Consider the following 19,318-nt stretch of genomic DNA (forward strand, 5'->3'; position numbering starts at 1 on the left):
ACCCCAGTGCCGTGGCCATGGTGGTTTTATCGGGGTCAGGGCTTTACAAAGGGGTCTGTGTGGCTGTTGGTGGCTGGGTTCGATGCAAATGAGCTCCAGGCTAATGAGTGTGCCCTGGGTGCTGTTGGGTGCACACGAGGGAGGGCTTCGCAGTGTCTCAAGCCTGGTCGGAAGCATCACGAAGGGTATTTCCTCTCTGTGCCCTGCCAGTGTGCTCTTAAAAGAGAAGAAAGGTTGGGAAAAGCCAAGCGCCCTCGATGCTGTGTTGCTGGCGCTGGTGGATCCTCAGTGGTCCACTCAGGAAAGGCTGCAAGGAGATGCTCTAATTCTCCTCTTCCCAATACAGGGCTCCTGGTAGCGAGAGGAGAGGAAATGCCTTCGCTTTGAGGCACTGGAGATCTTGCCCATGTGCTGCAATAAGCACTTAAAGGAAACATTTTCTGCTGCTTTCCTGTGTTTTCCCTCTGGGTTTGTGCCCGTTGGACCTGGCTCGTGGGCTGGGGCTGCTCTGAGGTGCAGGGTCTGAGCCCAGCCTGGCTCCTGTCCCAAACGAGCCGGGTGCTTTGTGCCAAGTCACGCTCAGGGCAGCGTCACTCGGGCCTCCCCGGTGCGGTTGAAGAGGGCATTTCCTCTGCAGGGAATAGGGAGAGGGAGAAAACGAAAGCTGTGCCTGGTGTCCCTGGGTGGGAGGTGCTTTGGAGGAAGGCGAAAGTGCTGCTTTCCCCAGGCAGTGAATTCCCCCCTTGCCGGTGCTGGGATCGCACCGGGGCAATGCCTTACTCCGAGAATAATCCCGCTCAGCAGCTGCCTTGAAGTGCTCGGGAGCTGATAAAACACTGGGAGAGCTTTGAAGCGTGGCCAAGGTCACCCCATGCGTTTTGGGGCAGAGTGGAATCCGAAGCTGCAGGATTTGGGTCCTGTGATGGGCGCTCGCTGCCGCTCTGTCCCTGCGGGAAAGGTGAGAACTGACCCCAAAAGGGCTTTCTTATTGTAATGGCAGTAACCAAACACTACTGGAGGCTTGTAAAAGCAGCCGTGGGAAATGCCCTGCTCTCCCCGTGCAGCAAAGCTCCTTCCTTAGCCTGACTCTGTGGATAACGCTCACTGGGATCCGCTGTGTCTGAGCAGAGCCCGAGGAGGAGATGAGGGGTTGTGGCTGCTGCAGCAAGAGGCGTTTCAGGCACCTGGCTGATGAGGTGATGTTTTGGCTCCAGCAAGTAATTTCCTCCTAAAGAGAAACTGAAAAGGCTTGAATTTGGGAAATGGCTTGCTTCAGATGCTTGCACAATTCCTGGGGTAGGGCAGGGCCGTGATGGTGGTGTCCTGGTGAGGTGAGTCAAGAGCACCCAGTGGACCTCTGTGAAGCTCACAGGCACTTGTGTGGCAGTGTTGGGAATACCCAGAAGTGCTGTTGGTGCTTGTGTAACGTGTAAATCCATGGTGCACATCCCTGCCTGCAGCCTCCTTGCTGTGGTAACGTGCTGCCACTGAAGTCATCACTAGTTAGGTGTTTTTGCAGCAGTGTTTCTGTTTCTTTATAGAGGGGAAATGTGTTATGGGTTGTATTTACCATCTAAACCTGGAGGCTTGTGGTTACTGAGACTTGCTTGGTGCCTTTTCCTTCTGATGGTAAAGACCCCCTTGCAGCTTCAGCCTTGGCTATGTGTTGGCCTCTGTCTCACACACCTAACGTTGTGGTTGTATTAAAGTGCTGGCTGTAGGGTTTTAGGTGAGTGTCTCATAGTCCTTAGGCTCATTTTGTTTTGTAGCTGTCCTGGCAAGCCTGATCAGCCTCCAAATGAGTGGTAGAGATCAGCGTGTCAAGGGCTTCTCGTCATGGGAGCTTCGGGAGGACTCCCCTGGAGCATCCTCTTAAGCTGTGTAGTGGCTTCCCTGCAAGGCTGTTGGAGCTGGCTTCCCAAGGTGGGTGAAGTGGCTGCCTGGAGGATGTGGAATTGTCCTCACGTGGGAGCTGATTGCTTCAGACAGCTTGATGGGACACTGGGTGTGCTCAAGCCTCCCTTCCTCGCAGTGACACTAATGGCAAAGTCCTGCCTCCAGCCCCAACCACGCCGCAGTCACCTGTGAAAGCCTGACCTGCTCCTACCCAAGCTTGTGTCTGTAAGCTGTTCTGCTGTGCCTGTGTATGGCTCCTAGTGGATATGGGAGGTCCTGGACTATAATGGGAATTCCTAGGGTGAAGGGTGGGAGGAATGTGGAGCCTATATCTATGATGCCAGAGAGGGGAATGGACAGGAAAGGATGGGTACAATGAGGCTTGATGGGAGGGAATGGAGCGTTTTGATGGCTTCAGGTAGGACAGATGACCAGCCTGGAGCAAGGAGGCTTTGGAGCTTCTCTGCTTGTAGCAGCTTGAAAGCACATGAGTATGACTGAGCAGGGCAGATGAGCGCCTGCGAGCTGTTTTACTGCAGTTTATTCAGGCTTTGAGTTAGTGATGCTTGCCTGGGGTTTGGTGGTGGGAGGTTCTGCATCCAGTGCAGGTCCAGGAGGAGCAGTTCCTCTTGTGTCAGTGTTGGCGTGCTGGAAAGTCACGGCTGGCCCTGTATTCCCCTTCTGTGGGCCTTTGCAGACAGGGGTGGGTACCACTTTGCTTGGGAGCAACAAAAGGGAGCTCAGCGCTTGAACGTGGCATGGGTCATGTAGCAGCAAAGCCTTCTGTGGGCAGCAGGGTCTGGCCAGGTTGCTGCAGAAACACTGCTCATTTCCTGGTCAAAGCATACTGTGCTCTCCGTGTCTTTTGTTAGCCTCGGGGAGCTGGGTGTCTGTCACATGAACTTGGAGAAAGCATGCTGTGTCCAGGAAGGAAAACAAAGGCGAATGTGATCCCAGCCTGTTTGTACAGTGGCATGGCAAACCATGACCCTTGGGAGAGCATGCAACGCCAGAGACTCCTGTTAGTAAAGCAGCTCTAGGTGGAAGCCAACCCTGGGCTATTGATGTTCTTCTGGGTGCTCTCCCCCGGACAGCACCTATAAAGGCAGTGCTGGTCCACAAACAGGTAACCCGATGGACCTGAAGCTGTGACTTTTGGTGTTGCTTCTCATGCCCAAGCTGAAACCAGGACTGTCAGGATGCTTGTGGTTGTCAGTGCCTTATGCAATGAGGATTAATCCAAGTAGGTGGAGAAGTATTTCTTGGCTGGGTAACAGGGGGTGAGGCTCCTGGAGGAACTTGATGGCTTCAGATAGGTGGCAGGAGATGGGGGGGGGGGGGGGTAAGGACTGCAGAGCTGGTGGCAAATCATTGCTCACACCACAATAACCTTGGTGGACCCGGCTGTGCTGGTGGTGATGCAAACTGCAGACCCATGCGTGGGTTAGGTGGGTCCAGCACCCTTCCCACCCACTCTGGGGTGCTGAGTGATCCCTCTAGAGTGGGAAAACGTTTATCCCTTGTGATGTGAAAGCAACTGGGCCCTTAGTGAGGGTGGAGATACCCAGGGCTGGGCTGGTAGTTTACTGCTTTAAAGGAGTGGTTATTCCTCATTCCCCTTCTGATGAGGCGAAGCTGCTGTGTGCTTAAATGAAGGCATCCCAGCAGCGGAGCGGGGTGAGATGGGGATCTCTGGGTCAGCTCTGGCCTCTGAAGCAATGCCTTCAAGTTAAAACTAGCAGAGAAGAGGAGAAACCAAGCGAAGCCCAGCCCCGGCTGGATGGGACCAGCTCGGCAGCGGTGGGTCTGCTGAGTCACGCTGACGGCGGAGCCGCTGCTGGGAGCTTCTTGGCAGCATCATGAAATCCAGCCCCTCCTGACGAGCATCCATAGGATGGGAATGTGCTGGGATTCGTGGCGAGGGCTTCAGGACCCTCGTGCCTGCTCAGGGGTGGCTCCGAGCTGGATTTAAAGCCTGGTTTTAAGCTCCGAGATAACCCAGTGCTGTTGCTGCCTTTACAAGAGGGTTTTCCTCAACCTTTGGGTCTGTTTCCAGTGCTGCTCATAGGTTACAATGCGTTCAGTGCTCTGAAACAGGAAGCTTTGCTCGAGGCTGCCAAATCCCTGCTGTAGGGTGATGCCTTCTCGTGGACACTGGCTGATGCTCAAGTCTGCCGCACTAAGTCACTTTGCAGATGTAATTCCTGTGCTCTTTTTTTAGGCTATTTACTACAAATACAACAGTTTGTTTGGCTCAGCCTCAGGGTGCTGCTGCTTGCATAGCTTGGTTTTACTGTACCGGGTTAAAGCCTTGCACTGGGCTCTGGGCTCTTCCTTGGTCCTAGAAAGTGTATCTGAAAGTGCTGCGGTTTGGGGAATCAAAGGTCCAAACCTTTCTTATTGGCTTAGTCTTGCCTGAAAGCTTGGCTGTAGTGTTACCTCCTGGCTAATTGCTGATGAGAAATGATAAGCTTGAAGGGATGAGTGCCCACGAGGAAGTGTGGAGGTGGCACGGGCAGCCCTTGCTTTCTCAAGGGCTGTGGAATCCCTGCTGAGGACTGAGCTGCTTTGCCTGTGTTCTGTCGCGTTGATGGGGGAGAACTTCAATCTGAGGATGGGGTGTCCCAGCTGATGGGGTGGGAGGCATCCTTCCTGTCAAACCCCTGTGTCGGGGACCTGCTCATTGCAATTCCCAAGCTTCTCCTTGAGAGAGCATTGGTTTGGTGCTTGTTGCAGGTTGCTGAACACTCCTCTCTCATGGCTTTTCCCTTGTTGTGGTCCTAGGTGTGAGGCTGTATCCCATCAGTCTGGGATTGCAGACCAGCAGGAGCACCAGAGCCCTTTGCATCTTGGGTGCTCTACATGTGCTTGGTCTTGCTGGGATGTTTGCAGAGGTTTAACCCTTGTCAGCATCCGCCCTGCCGGTGGTGGGAAGCAGCTTGTGTCTGTGCCCTGCAAACACCATTGCAGGTTGGCATCATCCCTGCAAGGCCTTTGGGTGTTGCTGGTGTGTGATGGCATCCGCCTGCAGAAGCCTGAAGCAGACCAAAAGGAGTCATTTTTCCCACGGTGCCTGTTTGGCAGCAGTGAGAGTGATGGGAGGATTTGGGTGCCGGCAGCTCAGCTGGCTTCCAAAGCCTTGTTCCTCAGCTCCATCTAAACCTGCCCTGGTGCAGCTTGAGGCCGGTTCCCCTTGTCCCATCCCTTGGGAGCAGAGCCCAGCCCCTCCTGGCTCCATCCTCCTGTCAGGCAGTTGCAGGCAGAGATCAGGTCCCCCCTGAGCCTTCTCTTCTCCAGCTGAACCCCCAGGTCCCTCAGCCCTTCCCCATCACCTCTGTGCTCCAGACCCTGAACCAGCTCTTTTGCCCTTTACCTGTCTCAATGTGGGGGTTACTGTGGGTACCCCCGCAGTTTTCTCAGCTTGCCCTTCTAGGAAAGCTGTTTCCCAATGGATCAGACAGAGGCTGTGCACAAGTGTCACAAGCAGCTGAGCAACAGCAGGAGGAACAAGCTGGGGCAGGGAGCTGGCAGTGTTGTAAGCAAGAGGCAATTACAGCCCTAACTGTATTTCTTCACCCAGGCGCTTGAACGGCTGCGAGAGCTTAATTCCCTGGGTTTTCCCTGCAGAAATGGGAGCAGAGGTTACACTTCCCTCCCGAGCGCTTGTCTGAGCAGCCTTGTAACGTCGTGGTGTCGCAATGGGAGCGTGAACTTAATCCTGCCGCTCTGAATAGCGGCGTGGGTGCAGCTGGGGCTGAGCGGCGGAGCCCGCTCATGATGGCTCTTTCACTCTGCGCCTGGCGCTTGGTGCGTTCGAGGTGGGCTAACTGAGGCCTCTCCCTTCGTGTGCTTTGTTGCAGACCAGGATGCAGAGCTTGCAGCCGGACCCCAAAGCCCAGTACAGGGGTGTGTATGAAGCGCTGAAGAAGATTGTCCTGACGGAGGGTTTCTGGAGGCCTTTACGTGGGATCAATGTCACCATGCTGGGGGCTGGCCCTGCCCATGCCATGTACTTTGCCTGCTATGAAAAGATGAAAAAGTCTCTAAGTGACACTTTCCAGCATGGAGGAAACAGCCACTTGGCCAATGGTATTTCTGGGGGGGGGGTATGCACAAAAATAAGCTTGCAGTTACCAGCCTGTCTCTCGCTTGCTTGATGTGCTTGGCCTGGCATCCCTCGCTGTGCTGTGCTCTGGGAAGGGCTGCTGTAGGCAGCCAGCACTCAGAACGCTGCTGTGAATACCTGCATGGGAGGATGTGGGGTGGAAATGTCATCCCAGGCTTGCAGGTCCCTGCTTTGGAAGGGCTGCAGAGGCAGGGGGCAAGCGTGGTACCTGCCACCCCTGTGGTGGTCCTTGACACGATGCGATGATGGGAAGCTGCCCTGGCAGCTCCCACTTGACTCAACCTCCTCAGTTAAGGGTACGTAACAGCTTTCTGGCTTGCTGCTTTTTGCTAGCAATGTGCTTCCTGGGTTTGCCTTTCAAGTAGCTACAGGCTTTTGGTTCCAGTGGGGAGAGTGAAGTGCTGCCTTAATGAGAAATGACCGAAAGTTATTTGGGCAAGAGAGAATGTGAGATGAAAAACTACATCAAAGGAGAAGGTGTGGCTTGAGAGGCCCATCCTTGAGCCAACTGCACAATCATTAATGGCTGGCTGGATGCTGGCAGAATCTGGGCAATTTGTGTTTAAAACTAGACTGAGTAAACGGATGAAAATGCCTAATTATGGATGAACTGAGCCAGTGCTAAACATTGCTCATGCCTCAGTCCAGCACAGGCTCAGTGAACCTGGTGCTTTCCTGCACAGACAAAACCCTGGGAGTTGTTGTAGGGAGTCGCAAAGGTGATGGTTGGGATCCTGGTTCCAGCCAGGCTGCTTCGGATGGGGTTTTTCTGCCCTGGGAGTGAGTTGTGTTGCTGGGCCCTTCCTTGGACTGCAGCATCCCAGGCAGTGGTACCCGGGTTGGACACAGGGGCTTGGCGCAAGCTGCTCTAGTGGAAGTTGTCCCTGCCCATGGCAGGGGTTGGAACTGGATGAGCTTTAAGGTCCCTTCCAACCCAAACCATTCCATGATGATGCTGGCTGCTGCCTCTGCAGATGGCAGTGCCCAGGCAAGCCTGGCTTCTGAATGTCCTTCTGAAAGGATGCTCTTGTGTCTTGCAGGTATAGCTGGGAGCGTGGCCACGCTACTCCACGACGCAGTGATGAATCCTGCTGAAGGTAATGCCCTGTGCTGTTGGGAAGTGCTGCACCCCGTTAGCCTGGGAAGACACCCTGTGCCATCTCAGCACCTTAAGCCCTTTGCTTTAGTGACTCTGCCCAACTTTTAACGAGCTCAGGCAGGTCAGTGCATAGGGATAGATTCTGCCTGGCTGCTCTCCCTTGCTTGCCAAGGGGGTGCACAGCATCTGCATGGCATGTTGTGATTTCTTAGGGAAGCTGGGGTCCCCTGTACTAACACGATGCTGTTTTTACTCTGCTAGTGCTTCCTGGGTAGGTAGAGTCCAGCATGAAGAGGGCTAATGGTAAAATGCAGCTAAACTGAAGACAATCAGCTGGGCTGCCAGCTCGTCAGTGTTAATGTATGTGGCTTCTGAATTGGCCCAAGATCAGGTTTTTCTGAAGGAAAAAATGTCTCTAGTGTTTGAAATCCTTTTAATCACATCCTGATCAAATGAATTGGCCTTTTGCTTAAGTCAGTGAAAGTTGTTCCATTTCAGGGCTGGGGTCCGTTATACATCCCAGCTGATTCAATCACCTTTCTGCCCTTGTCCTCTTGGTGCGTCAGTGTTTCAGCACTTACGAGTGCATCTGAGGGTCCTTACCGGTCTGTCTCAATGCCTTTCTAGCTAGAATTAAAGGCACTGGGCAGGCTGGGAGGAAGCAGAGGCTCTATGGAGCTGTTTGATGAAAGCCCATTGACAAGGAGCTCATTGCTGCAGAAATACCTGCTTTATGTCGTAGCAGTTCGGACTTGGGGAGGTTGGCTCTGGATGGTTGGGGCGTGGAGCAGGGCTGGGTGTCGGGATGCCCAGGAAAGATGTGCTTTAGCTAATAAGTGTATGTCCCTGTGCCTGTCCTGCCTGGTGCTGCCCACCCTGTGGCCATCGCCTGGAGCAGTGGTGAAGCAGCGGATGCAGATGTTCAACTCCCCTTACAAGTCCGTCCTGGCGTGCATAAGGACAGTGCAGAAGACGGAAGGGTTCGGTGCCTTCTACCGCAGCTACACCACGCAGCTCACCATGAACGTGCCCTTCCAGGCCATTCACTTCATCACCTACGAGTTCATGCAGGAGCACATCAACCCGCACAGGGAGTACAACCCGCGGTCCCACATCGTCTCCGGTGCCATCGCGGGGGCCGTGGCCGCCGCCGCCACCACTCCTCTGGATGTCTGCAAGACCCTGCTCAACACCCAGGAGAACATGGCCTTGAGCTCCGTGAACATCAGCGGGCACCTCACGGGCATGGTGAATGCCTTCAAGACTGTCTATCAGCTGGGGGGTGTCTCGGGGTGTTTCAGGGGGGTGCAGGCACGTGTCATTTACCAGATGCCCTCCACAGCCATTGCCTGGTCCGTGTACGAGTTCTTCAAGTACTTTCTCACAAAGCACAAGCTGGAGAAGAGAGCATCCTAGTGAAGGACTGCCAGGGTGAACGCCAGCCCCTGTGTCCCCTCTGTGTGTGTGCGTGTGTGTGTGTGTGTACCTGCAAGCCAGCCAGCTCTGGGGCTCTGCTAAGGGAAGTACCAGGTTCGTGGTGGAATCGCAGCTGACGTCCACTTCTCCCTTCCTCAGGGATTCAAGTGCTCCTCAGCCACGTGTTCCCCTCCTTGCTCCATGAAAAGATTTATAAAGACTCATCATAATAATATATATATTTAATAACTTTATTTTGGAGAAGTGAAATTGCTGACTGATATTTTTCTCTCTGAATAAGTGGAAGATGCAGTTTACTCCTCACCGCAAAGCTTGGGTCGTATAACCCAGGCTGGGGTGGTCGCTTTTTTTACAGCAAAGAAGCAAAATATCCTGTCACAGAGCTTACTTTTTTTTATATGAACATGAAATAGATGGATAATGTTTATCCTTTATTTTTCTATAGAGGCGTTTGGGTTGGGTTTGTAACTACTCCTACAGCTGGATGCTGTTTAGAAAGGGCTCGATTCTTCCATCCTGTGCGAGGAAGACACAAAAGCATTTATTTTTATAGCCAGATTGGCTTTAATTCTCCAGCACTGAACCCCCAAACGGTGGCCTGGGTTCTTGTGGGGTGTCAAGGTACTTGGTACCCCCCTTGAGACTTGTTGGGATGAGGAAGGAGAAGGACCAGGGGCACCACCAAGGAAGGACATCCCAAAGCACGTTTTGGGGGAAAGGGGGAAACAATTCCATTGTGTTTTACAAGGAGAAGACTTAAAAATGTGCATTTTAATCAGAAAAGTCCTTTTTTTTTTTTTTTTTTTTTTTTTTTTTTGCAGCTACTTTTTTAAAGGTACATTCTGGTGGTGTGTGGTGGCTGTGCAGCCTCATCCTCCCTTAACTTATTCATCCTTTCCCACCAAGGCCCAAATCCCGCTCACCAAGGCCCAAATCCCGCTCACCGGAGCTACCGTGCACATCCCCATAGCTGGAAGTGGGGTGCATGGAGCTGCCCTGCTCCCTAAGGGGAGACCCGGGGCTTCTGTTTACAGGTTGGCTACAGAGTCACAAGGGTCACATCCTGGAAGCACCAAACCAGCAGCAGGCAGGGACATCCATAGGGAATTGTGCCCTACAGAATCGAAGGCACCTCCCAGCCCCATGTTTGACAATAAGCTGCTGCTCATCTCTGTTGGGGAGGGGAGAAAACATCAAAAAGGCAACCTAGAGAGGTTCCTTGTGCTCTGGGTTTGCTGCTGTGGGATGCTGAGCTTTGCAGTGGCCAGCAAAGCTGTGCCTGCTCCTGCTGGGAATGGGATTCCAACCCCAAATGCAGCCTTTAACCAGTTACTTGGGTGATCAGGAGCCAATGAGGGATTTCAGGGGCCTGGATGTGTAAACCGAAGTGACAGGACACCAGCGGGCACATCTCCATCCTCCCTGGAAGTGATGGCTCAAGCTGGCACCATCTCCATGGTGCGGCTTGTGGAGATGTGGCTTCAGCTTGCTGTCTGCACTGGGTGGGATGTCTCTGGGGGAGCTGCAGTGTGATGGCAGCTTTTGGGCTGGCACGTGTCACTGGAGGTGTCCTATCCACCAGGCACCTTGGGTGGGATGACACTAAACAGACCTAAACCTCTTGCTGTGTTACTTGGAGAAGGTAAATCAAAGCGCACCTCTCCGGGTGGTGGTGCATGTGCCTTGTGTAAATTAGCCTTGTACCATTGCTGATGGTGAAATGAGCTTCTTGATGCCTTTTTGTTGCCACTTAAACTGAATGAATCACTGTGTCAAATGCACCCTGTGTCTTAAAAGTGTACAAATGCTGAGCTTGAGGCCACTGGTAGTGGTGGTGCAGCTGGAGAAAGCTCTCGGCTATCTCTGCATGCAGGGGCTGGAGTTGTTTCTTAGCCTTGGATGTCTTTCTCTGTTGAGAAACTGGAGTTATCACTAACAGGAACCAGAACTGCACCAAATATTTCCTTTTGAGGTGGGCAGAAACACTTTGAACATTTTTGGGTCACTTTAATATTAAGGGGCAAACTGTAGCATCACATGGAAGGCGACGGCTTCCAGTGTGGCTTCAGTAGGAGTCACACTGGGTGAGCGGTCCCCAGCGCATCATCCTCTTGCTCTGGCTGCTTAGCTTTAATACTTCTGACTTCACCTTGGCTGTTCTGGGAGAACCTCATCTCCTGTTTGGAGTAACCTGTGAGTAGCTGGGATGTGAAGGCTGGATTTGCCCAGGGATGGAGCCTGTGGACATGGAGTGACAAGGAGGGTGGTCCTGGCTGTGCATCCTCCTTGGAGAGGGATGCAGCATCCCATCTGATAGTTGCAGAGGTCTCTTCTATGTTTGGAATGTTTCCTGCTGTACGTGATGCTGGATCCCAGTGAAAGCCCCTTCACCAAAGCCCCTCCTCATCCCTTCTGGGTTTGCCTTTGCGAGTGAAGTTTCACTTTAACCTGGTCTGTGAACCATGTTGTGCTGCTTTGTCTGCAACAAACGCACATGTTATTTAAGAGGGAGGATGAGGATCTTTGTCTGCAGTTCTTAATTTTACAGATTATATATATATTTTTGCCTGCCTTGGAATTTAATGTGTTTCCTTTAAATGTATGTTTAACAGTGCAGGAGTCCCTTTGTGAGATGCTGCTACAGTTGTATCACTGGAGCTCAAGGAAATAAAACCTTCTCATTCTCTTTGGCCTTTGAGGCTCCTGCTTGTGGCTTTCCTTGGGTGTTGAGAGCAGCAGGAGGTGGCCTGATCCCTGGGGGAATGGTGCCTTCTAGTGTTGCCTGAGCACTCGGCAGGCTCAGCGCCTCGCTATGAGTCACATCAAGCCCTTTGCCAGCACATGGGAGGAAGAAAATGACTCCTGGGAGGGGTTGTGAGCTGAAATCTCTGTTATGGGCTTGTGCTCCTCTGGGAGCCTCTGAAGGGTTTTGAAGCACGGTCCCGCTAGCACAAGGAATGGGCTCCTGACACTGGCAAAGCAAACCCACAGGTATGGGTTGTTCAGCATTCCCAAATGGGAATGCCTTCCCCCGCCTCTCCGTGGCACAAAGTGCCTGGGGAGCTCCTTGTTTGCTGAGGTTTCGCTCATGTTTGCTGCATCATTTGAAGGGAAAACCCCAGCAGCCATTGAGCTGCTTCAGATCTTACCTGCCCCTTCCATCACAAGGAAAAGGCACCCTCGTGGGTTCGGTTTCTGCACAGCACTGGTGGGCTCTGAAGGCAAAAAGCGAGTTTGAATCCGAACGTTCCCATAATGAAAGGAGCGACTTTCAGCTCCAAGTAGGGAATGTTCCTGGCCATGGGGTGGCTCCGTGCAGGGAGCCTGCTTGCAGCTCTGATGCAGGTTGCTCTGGTGTGCCCAGGAAGTGAAATCACGGAACCCCTTAAGGAGCCTTCTCTTCTCCAGGCTGAGCCAGCCGAGCTCCCTCAGCCACAGCCCCACTGTACTTGTGGGGTCTGCAAAGGCAGAGCCCAAGTTTGATCTTGCTCCATCCCATGTCTCCCATTCCTTATTTCTACATTGGATTCTTCCCAACATTGTCAAGAGGATCAGGGCTTCTCCAGGTCCTTTCCCTCCTTTTCACCTCTAATAAACCCAGCAGAACCCCATGGTCCTTGTTCCAAATGGGCACAAAACCCAGATTCTCTTCACGTTCCAGCTTGCGGTGCATCTCTGCTTCAAAACGAAGGGTCTGAAACTCCTTGGAGTCAATCTCCAGCTTTAAACCTCCGGAGCTGTCTGAAGGGTTCTTCTGGGAGCAGCCTCTTGTAGTTGTGACACCAGAATGGAGCAGAACTTGCTGCCTACCAGTCTAGTGTGGAATAGGTGCTCATCCCTGGGATACGCACCTTCCGGTGGTACAGAAGGACTGATTTCAGCTTGTGTGGCAAATAGAGATGCACCTAAAATCCTATCGATGAGCCCTTGTTGGGATGCCCCAGCCCCTCCTGGACAGGCTCAGGTGGGAATAATGTGATAATCACAGGGTTCAGCAGCAAACACCTATCTGAGGAGCCTGCAAAGGGAAGTAGCAGCAGGATGCTGCTGTCCTCAGGTCACGCCAAAGGAAGGGCTTTCCTTTTCTCACCTCTCCTTCCCTTTCTCTTTTCCTGGTTGCTTTTTAGCTGCCAGTGAAAACTCGAGGTGCAATGGAGCGTTGCTGCCTGCCCTGCGGATGAGCGCAGGAGAGAAGATCAGAAGATAAAAGTGCTATTTATGCCCCTCAAAACCCTTTCTGACAGCTTTATAGCCCTGTTTGCACTGCAGAGTAAATACTGAGCTCCCCTTCCTCCATGTAGTAAAGCTGTGGTAGTCCCAAAGGGTGAGGTGTGTAACGTGCTTCATGAGTGCTCCTCCGTCACCTTCAAGCCTTTAGCATGGCTCCTTGGGAGGAGGAATGAGCTGCTGGAGGTGCCACCCATTTGCATGTGGCATTTGCCAAGAGCCCTGACACCGATATCCCCATCTCCCTCCAGGCTGGCTGGTGCTTAGCTCTGGGAATGCATCCGATGTTCTAATTGACACTAATGGCTTTGTTGGAACCGGTACAGCTTGTTGTGTCAACATCTTTAGAGGGTATTTCCACATGTGTTGTATGTACCCGATAGAGCGTAGCCACTCTCGACCTGCAGGATTTCCTGTAGGGGAGCTCTATAGGTGTTCACTTTGCTGCGCTCAGCACTTGCTCCTATATTGAAGCCTCGGGCTGGTACCAGCAAACAGATTCCCTGCTACGGTGCAGTCCGTGATTTGTAAACTTCCCAAGTGGTATTTTTCCTAAGGGCCTACAAGGATTAAATGGGCTCTGTAATGGGTGAAAGGAGGAAGAGCAACCGCAGGCTTTGCTAGAGGGTGGAAGATGCACCAGGAGCATCAGTTGTGAACACAGCGCGATGCCAAAGGCCAAATGCTCCCTGGGACGTGTGGATGCTGCTGCTGGTGGTGGCTGCATCCCTGGGACAGTGTGTGAGGATGCCATCTGAGGGGTCCTTCTGGCAGAGGCATTAGGACCAGTGCAAGGCCTACGTGCTCTATGGGACATGGGTGCTTCCCCCTGTGCCACCGAAGCCCCAGCGCCTGGGTTTTTAAGTCCTTGGATTAATCCAGGATCTAGGCTGTGTTTGTTCACCGCATATGATCATTATCTTTGTTTCTCTTCAAATATTGTTCCTGCTTTAAAGGGTAATGAACATAAAGGCAAATATTTCACCCCTTCCCTCTTGAAATTTCATTAAGCTGCGTATTTACCTTGGGTGACAAGATGCGGGCCATGGAGGGAAAGGTTTTCCGGCCACACCTCGAGTCGCTATCTTATTCTGCCACAGTTGTGCACAAAGGGAATAAACCCACTTGTATTTATCCATGAGATTTAATTCCTTCTGAAAGACAAGGGATCCCTTTGTAGAACAGGTAAGTGTTTTCTGCAGGTGTAAATCTGCTGTGGAGAGTTGAGCAGCCAAGCCCTGGATGTGAATGGCTGTGGAGGAGATGAACGTGATTCCAGCCCCAAATAGAGCCAGTTTTTGGCCGTGAGGCTTTTGGTCCTGGAATTAAGCATCTCCCTTACCCTCAATCTACAATATACATCCCCAGTGCAGCATCCTCACCTTTGCTTCCCTTACTCCCTGTGAGCAGCAAGGCCAGGCTTTCCTTCCCCCCCGTTTGCTTTTCACCTGCTGTGATTTACACACCAAAAGCCTGTTTGCTATTGCCTGGGATAAACCAAACCCTCCCGAAGCTGCCCAGGTCCGCCCCGGCCAGCGCAGCCCTGACCCCAGCGCATCTCGAGTCAGTCAAGCGCCTTCCTTTCTAAATCGCCATTGTTTTATTTGCTTTAAAGCTTTGCCCCCTGTGGTGCCTTTAGCAAGTGGGGTTTTAGCGTGAGCCGTGCCCCAGGGCTGCTTTGCAAAGCAGATGCGGAATCTCCTGGTGAAAGAGAGTGTGGTAGATAAATACTGCAGTAATTCCTCCTTTCACCAGCGCCAACGGGATGGGGAGGGTTGATGCGCCATCAACACCCAGCAAAACGCCTCTCAGCACGCAGGGGGGAAATAGTGCTCATCTGATAACGATGCTCCAGGTTGTTGGGGTTGGGAGAGCAAAGAGTGGCCCCGTCTCCTGCTGGGCTCGAAACTGGGGTGAAATGAAGCAGATTTTGGTGTCGTGGAGCAGATTTTGGTCCCTCTTCTGAAGCCTGAGAGTTCCAGACCCTCGATTAGATGATGTCTTGGTACTTGGTGCCCAGGCATGAGGCTGCCTTGTGGTGCCTCAGATCTTGCAGAGATGCCTCAGATGCTCCAGGATTTTTGCCCTAAAGTTCTCCCTTTACCTATTAGTCGGCATGAAACCCCCCAGTGTTCCACATTGCCTGTGCTGTTGGGGACCAGGCTGTGCCTTTGGGATGCAGTCCTGGGGCTAGGAAGGTTTGATTTAGCTTTGACCATCTCCATCTCCCTTTAATTCAACCGAGTGGCTGGCTCTTGAATTGAGATGGGTGAACACCTGAATCATCCCTGTCTTGTTCTAGGGGGAAAAGTGGATGCAGGCAGCTGATGGGGGGGCAGTGTGGATACCCACATTAGAACAGTGGCATGTGGGGAGAACTCTGTTTCTAATGGAAACTCACCTGGGAGCTGAGCATTGCCCTGCCTTGGATGTGAGCATCCCTCACAGCACACCCATCCCATAGACACTGGCAGAGCTCCCGGCTGCTGCTGTCTAGAAGGAGGATTAATGTTATCTGGGTATAAAGGGAGCCCACTACTTGCTCCAGACCCAGCTTGGGGTGGTGGTGGTGAACATCTGCACATGCTTGAGGGCAGCATCTGGCCTTTGGGGCGCTTTGCCCTGGTCCCAGCCGATGGGATGATGCTTGTGAAGCCTTTTGCCACCTTCCTGCAGAGGAAGTGAGGGAATTGGCAGGGTAAATCCTGCCAATCCCCACCCCAGAGGCCCGGGTGCTGCTGTACCCCATGAGAAAGTGGCTCCAAGTGAATAACTGCTTCTATAGGGCTCAGTTCTCCCGGTCTTTTATCCCGAGGGGAGTGGTGAGGAGCGCTGGGTGCCCCCACCCAGGCTCTGTTTGCAGACAGACTTGTGCTAATCCCTGGGCTTTCTGGTGCAGCGCGAGCAGGACCCTATCTGCCTCCTGGGCCATGGAAAAGTACCACAGAGGCTTTGCTGCCATCCCTGGGTTTACCTCCTCTTGGGAGCATGGGCTCCTCAGGATGGGGTCCCTTTCTCCTCCTTTGCCCTGATGGGGGCAATGCACTGTTTGACACTGAGGATGTAAAATCACCGCCCTGGAAACCCGCTCTTCAAAGCTGGGAATATCCCTGGGAGGCTCAGGAGGAGTCAGGGCTCGAGGGGGATGTGCATGGCCGAGGGGAGATCGGCCTCATTCCAAGGTTATACCACCTGGAGCCTGGAATAAACTTGCTTTTCTAGGAATCTGGGTGCCCCAAAAGGCTCTGGATGAGAAGAGCTGGGGAGACCGTGCTTGGCTGATGGCCCTTGGAAACCCAAACCCTCGTGCTGCAAGACCAGGTTAAAACCAACCACAGTGCTGTGAGCATCCTCCCCTGCTGACTCTGCAGAGGTTCCCCCCCCAGCTCCGGCACTATCCAGTGGGAATGTCCCGTGGGAGCCAGAGCCTCCCTTATGTCCTTGCTCTCCCTGCCATAGCCGGCAACTCCCCCGGGCCGCAGGGGTGGAGGCAGAGCCCGGATGCTGCAGCTCCTTCCATGGCTTTCCCCCTCCCTGTTCCCAGGACGGGCATTGCCGGGGGGTCCTTGGCTGTAGTGTGGTGACCGTGGTGACACCTTCCCTTTCCTACCTTGGGGATACAGCAAGGAGCCTGAGTCCATCTGCTCACACACCCAGTACCTGACTCCAAAAGCCTTTTTCTTGGCCCCGTTTCCTTTTTCTCCCAAGACCTGAGCACTTCAGCACGAACCCACCCGTATTTGCCTCGCTCCCGACTCCTTTTCCTGTAAAACTACTTGTCTTATCTCCCGACTTTCCCTTCTGTGAGTGGCCTGCCATAAATTCCTGCAGCCGGACGGCTTTGGAAGCACTTCCAGGGCTCTTTGCTGTGGATTTCTCTCCTCCTTTGGCTGTTCTTAATAAATGGTGCTCAGACCATAACAGAAGAAAGAGGAGGAATTTGCCTTGGGTTTTTGAGGGAAGCAGCAAAGGAGTCTCCCATGGGAATGCCACCAATGAATCTGTGTTTTGCCGCATCTCCAAAGTACTTCTTATTCGTTTTGCCCCCTTTTCTTGCCCCATCAATTGTCCATCATGGTGAAAATCTGCCTCGATGACTCTGCCACTCATCTTTTCCCTGTCCCCCCTTTGGCACTGCTGCTGCCAGGATGGCTCAAGGAGCAAGAGGAAGCACCAAGTGGTCCCAGTGGCTCAAAATGGGGTTTGGGACTCCCTGTCATCGGATGGCCTTGCCACAGAGGCTCTACCTGGGTTAGAAGGGGATAAAGCATTTCTGTGGGTAAGAGCATCTACTATAAGAATAGTAAATACTGGAAGTCCTCAAGGGTTATAAGAGCTCCAAACCCTTGTGCTTTATGGCTTAGTTTGCCTCTTTCCTTGGGAAGCATCCGCACATCCCCAAAGGTGCATCCCAGTGCTCATTGCCGAAAGGTTTTCTGTGTCTCCCTCCAAAGCATCTTTGTACTGATACCAAAACCAGGGGAACCACCAGCCTAATGCAGTGTCCTTGCATTTTCCATCCCCTATTTAGCTCTGTGTAGCAATCTTGTTCCCACTGCTCTGCTTTGCAAATGTTGCGTAGGTCAAGTTGAAGATTTCTCTTGGCCCGAGTCCTGCGAGCCCGTGCCAAGTATGTGGTTTATTGCATGCAAATGTTAGTCAACAGTTACATTGTCCAAAGGAAGCCTTTTTTCTTTCTTTCTTGCCTTTTTTTTTTCCCCCTAGCTTGAAATAAATGAGTTGGCACAAAGCAGTGTAAATGTTATGTCAGCATTAGAAGCTGTTTAATCTTGATGGATGCGTTAGCGGCGGAGCGTGACATTAATTGACAGACATTAAATGATGCTTTCTGTTTCCAGTTGTGTACAAACAGGAGTTCTCCTTTGTTAAGGCTCATTAAAACTCCAAGTCCCCATAGTTAAGGGGGGGATTTTTCTTTCCTTTATGAATCAAGGGGCTATTTATCAGCGGGAAAGCCTCCCATGTCATTCCCGCTGTGATTAATGCTGTAACACCCTCCGATGCCTTGGTTATCCAAATGGCACAGCCCTTCCTTTTTGTCCTCGTGCTTTGTGCTTGGACAAGAAAAGGAAAAACCGACTGGAAGTCCATCTTCTGCCCATAAAGAAACCACTTGGGGGTTGTAGAGAGAAGGAGAGGAGGGAGGGCAGGGCGTGCTGCGGGGGGGGACGCAGCCAAGATGTTTCTCCATGGCAGAGGCTGCAAAGGAGCTGGAGCTGCTGCCAGCATCCCTGCCTCCAACCAGCACCAACGTCTGAGCCAGAACCTGCTCATTTTGCCATCTTAATGCTTGCTTTGGCTTCGATTTATTCCCTTTTAAAGCTGTTGAAGCTGGGGGCAATGGTAGTTACTGCACTTTGCTTTCCATTCGGGAAAAGCTGCTGCTGCCAACAGCAGAAGGGAGGGAGTGTGTGCCCAAGGTTGGTCCCTCTCCACCCCTGTACGAGGGGAAACGTTCACACCGACAGCTCCCAGGGTGGATCCTTCTCCTTATGGAGCCCAGCACTGCCCCGATTGTGCTGATGGGGTTGCAGGAGGGGAAGGCAGGGGCAGAAATAAAACCTGGGAGCAGTGCTCGTGGTGCAAAACTCCGGAGGCCGCTGGGATTAGGCTTAAACTGTGGGATTAGGGGTAATTTGGGGATGATAAGTAAGATACTTCACTATATAAGCTCTTGCTTTTGGGAAGTAGTCACCTGTTTTGTGTTCATCAGATGGTAAATGGGATTAGAGGATGATCAGACACTCTATGTTTGGCTGCATGGGTGATGGAGTAGCTAGAAACAGCGATGATGATTTCCCACCTTGTGAGCTCGGGACAATTCACTGCACAAAACTCACTTGGGTGCAGCACCTGCAGGAGCTGTTCATGGGAGAAGCTGACGGGACACCCATGGCAAGAAACAGGCTCAAAAGAACCCCCAGACCCAGGGCAAAAACCCCACAGAGGCAGCTGGTTTTTAGTAAAGACTCCGAGCTCTTTATTCCAAAGGACAACACAAATCAGATGAAATAGTATCAAAAAACAGGTACAAAAATAGCAACTATTTGCACTGGCCTTGCTTTGTGCCAGGGGTTAACCATGAGCAGCTGGGTGTCGAAGCAGCAGGAAGGGCATTTATTAGTTACAAACCATCAGTGGGGAGAAAAGAAGCAGCTACACCCCATCTTCCCAAAGAAGCAGCCAAGATGTTCAGTTTAGAGCTAATTTTCAGTTTAGATCTGATCTTCCCAGCCCAATTCAGTCCTTCCCAATGTTATGTGCCCATCCCTGCTGCTCTTCTGCTGCCTGTGCAAAGGATGCGCCGGGACCCCTATTCAGGGGCAGCTCCGGGATGCTCAGAGCTGCTAATCCAGTGCATTTGGTGCACGATCAGTGTCTCTGCATTGATTTAAGCAGCATCCTGAGGTTTGGCAGGGCCTTTTCCCCCTGGAGAGGAATCCGTGCCCTGCTGGGGCTTGGCTTTGAGGCCAGAAGGGCTTTATTTTGCTGTTCCAAGCAGTGGATAAGCA

The 19,318-nt window shown here is 52.4% G+C and overlaps 1 protein-coding gene across 1 annotated transcript; it reads left to right on the forward strand.

The window, feature by feature from the left end:
* Window positions 1-807: 807 nt before the first annotated feature.
* Window positions 808-8,791, forward strand: SLC25A37 (solute carrier family 25 member 37). The gene is made up of 4 exons (XM_057420840.1): window positions 808-958; window positions 5,757-5,985; window positions 7,063-7,119; window positions 8,020-8,791. The coding sequence occupies exons 1-4, from the start codon at window positions 872-874 to the stop codon at window positions 8,535-8,537; spliced, it is 891 nt and encodes a 296-aa protein (XP_057276823.1). The 5' UTR covers window positions 808-871; the 3' UTR covers window positions 8,538-8,791.
* Window positions 8,792-19,318: the final 10,527 nt, after the last annotated feature.

Source organism: Pezoporus wallicus, unplaced genomic scaffold (assembly GCF_028554395.1).
Source record: "Pezoporus wallicus isolate ANWC-B61680 ecotype Strahan unplaced genomic scaffold, APGP_CSIRO_Pwel_v1 contig_8717, whole genome shotgun sequence".
NCBI lineage: Eukaryota > Metazoa > Chordata > Aves > Psittaciformes > Psittacidae > Pezoporus > Pezoporus wallicus.

Bases quoted from the DNA above. Each gene is read 5' to 3' on its own strand.
- SLC25A37 (XM_057420840.1), top strand. From the start codon at position 872: ATGCGTTTTGGGGCAGAGTGGAATCCGAAGCTGCAGGATTTGGGTCCT. The intron at 959-5,756 runs GTGAGAACTGAC...GCTTTGTTGCAG, and splicing joins GCTCTGTCCCTGCGGGAAAG to ACCAGGATGCAGAGCTTGCA. The intron at 5,986-7,062 runs GTATTTCTGGGG...TGTGTCTTGCAG, and splicing joins AAACAGCCACTTGGCCAATG to GTATAGCTGGGAGCGTGGCC.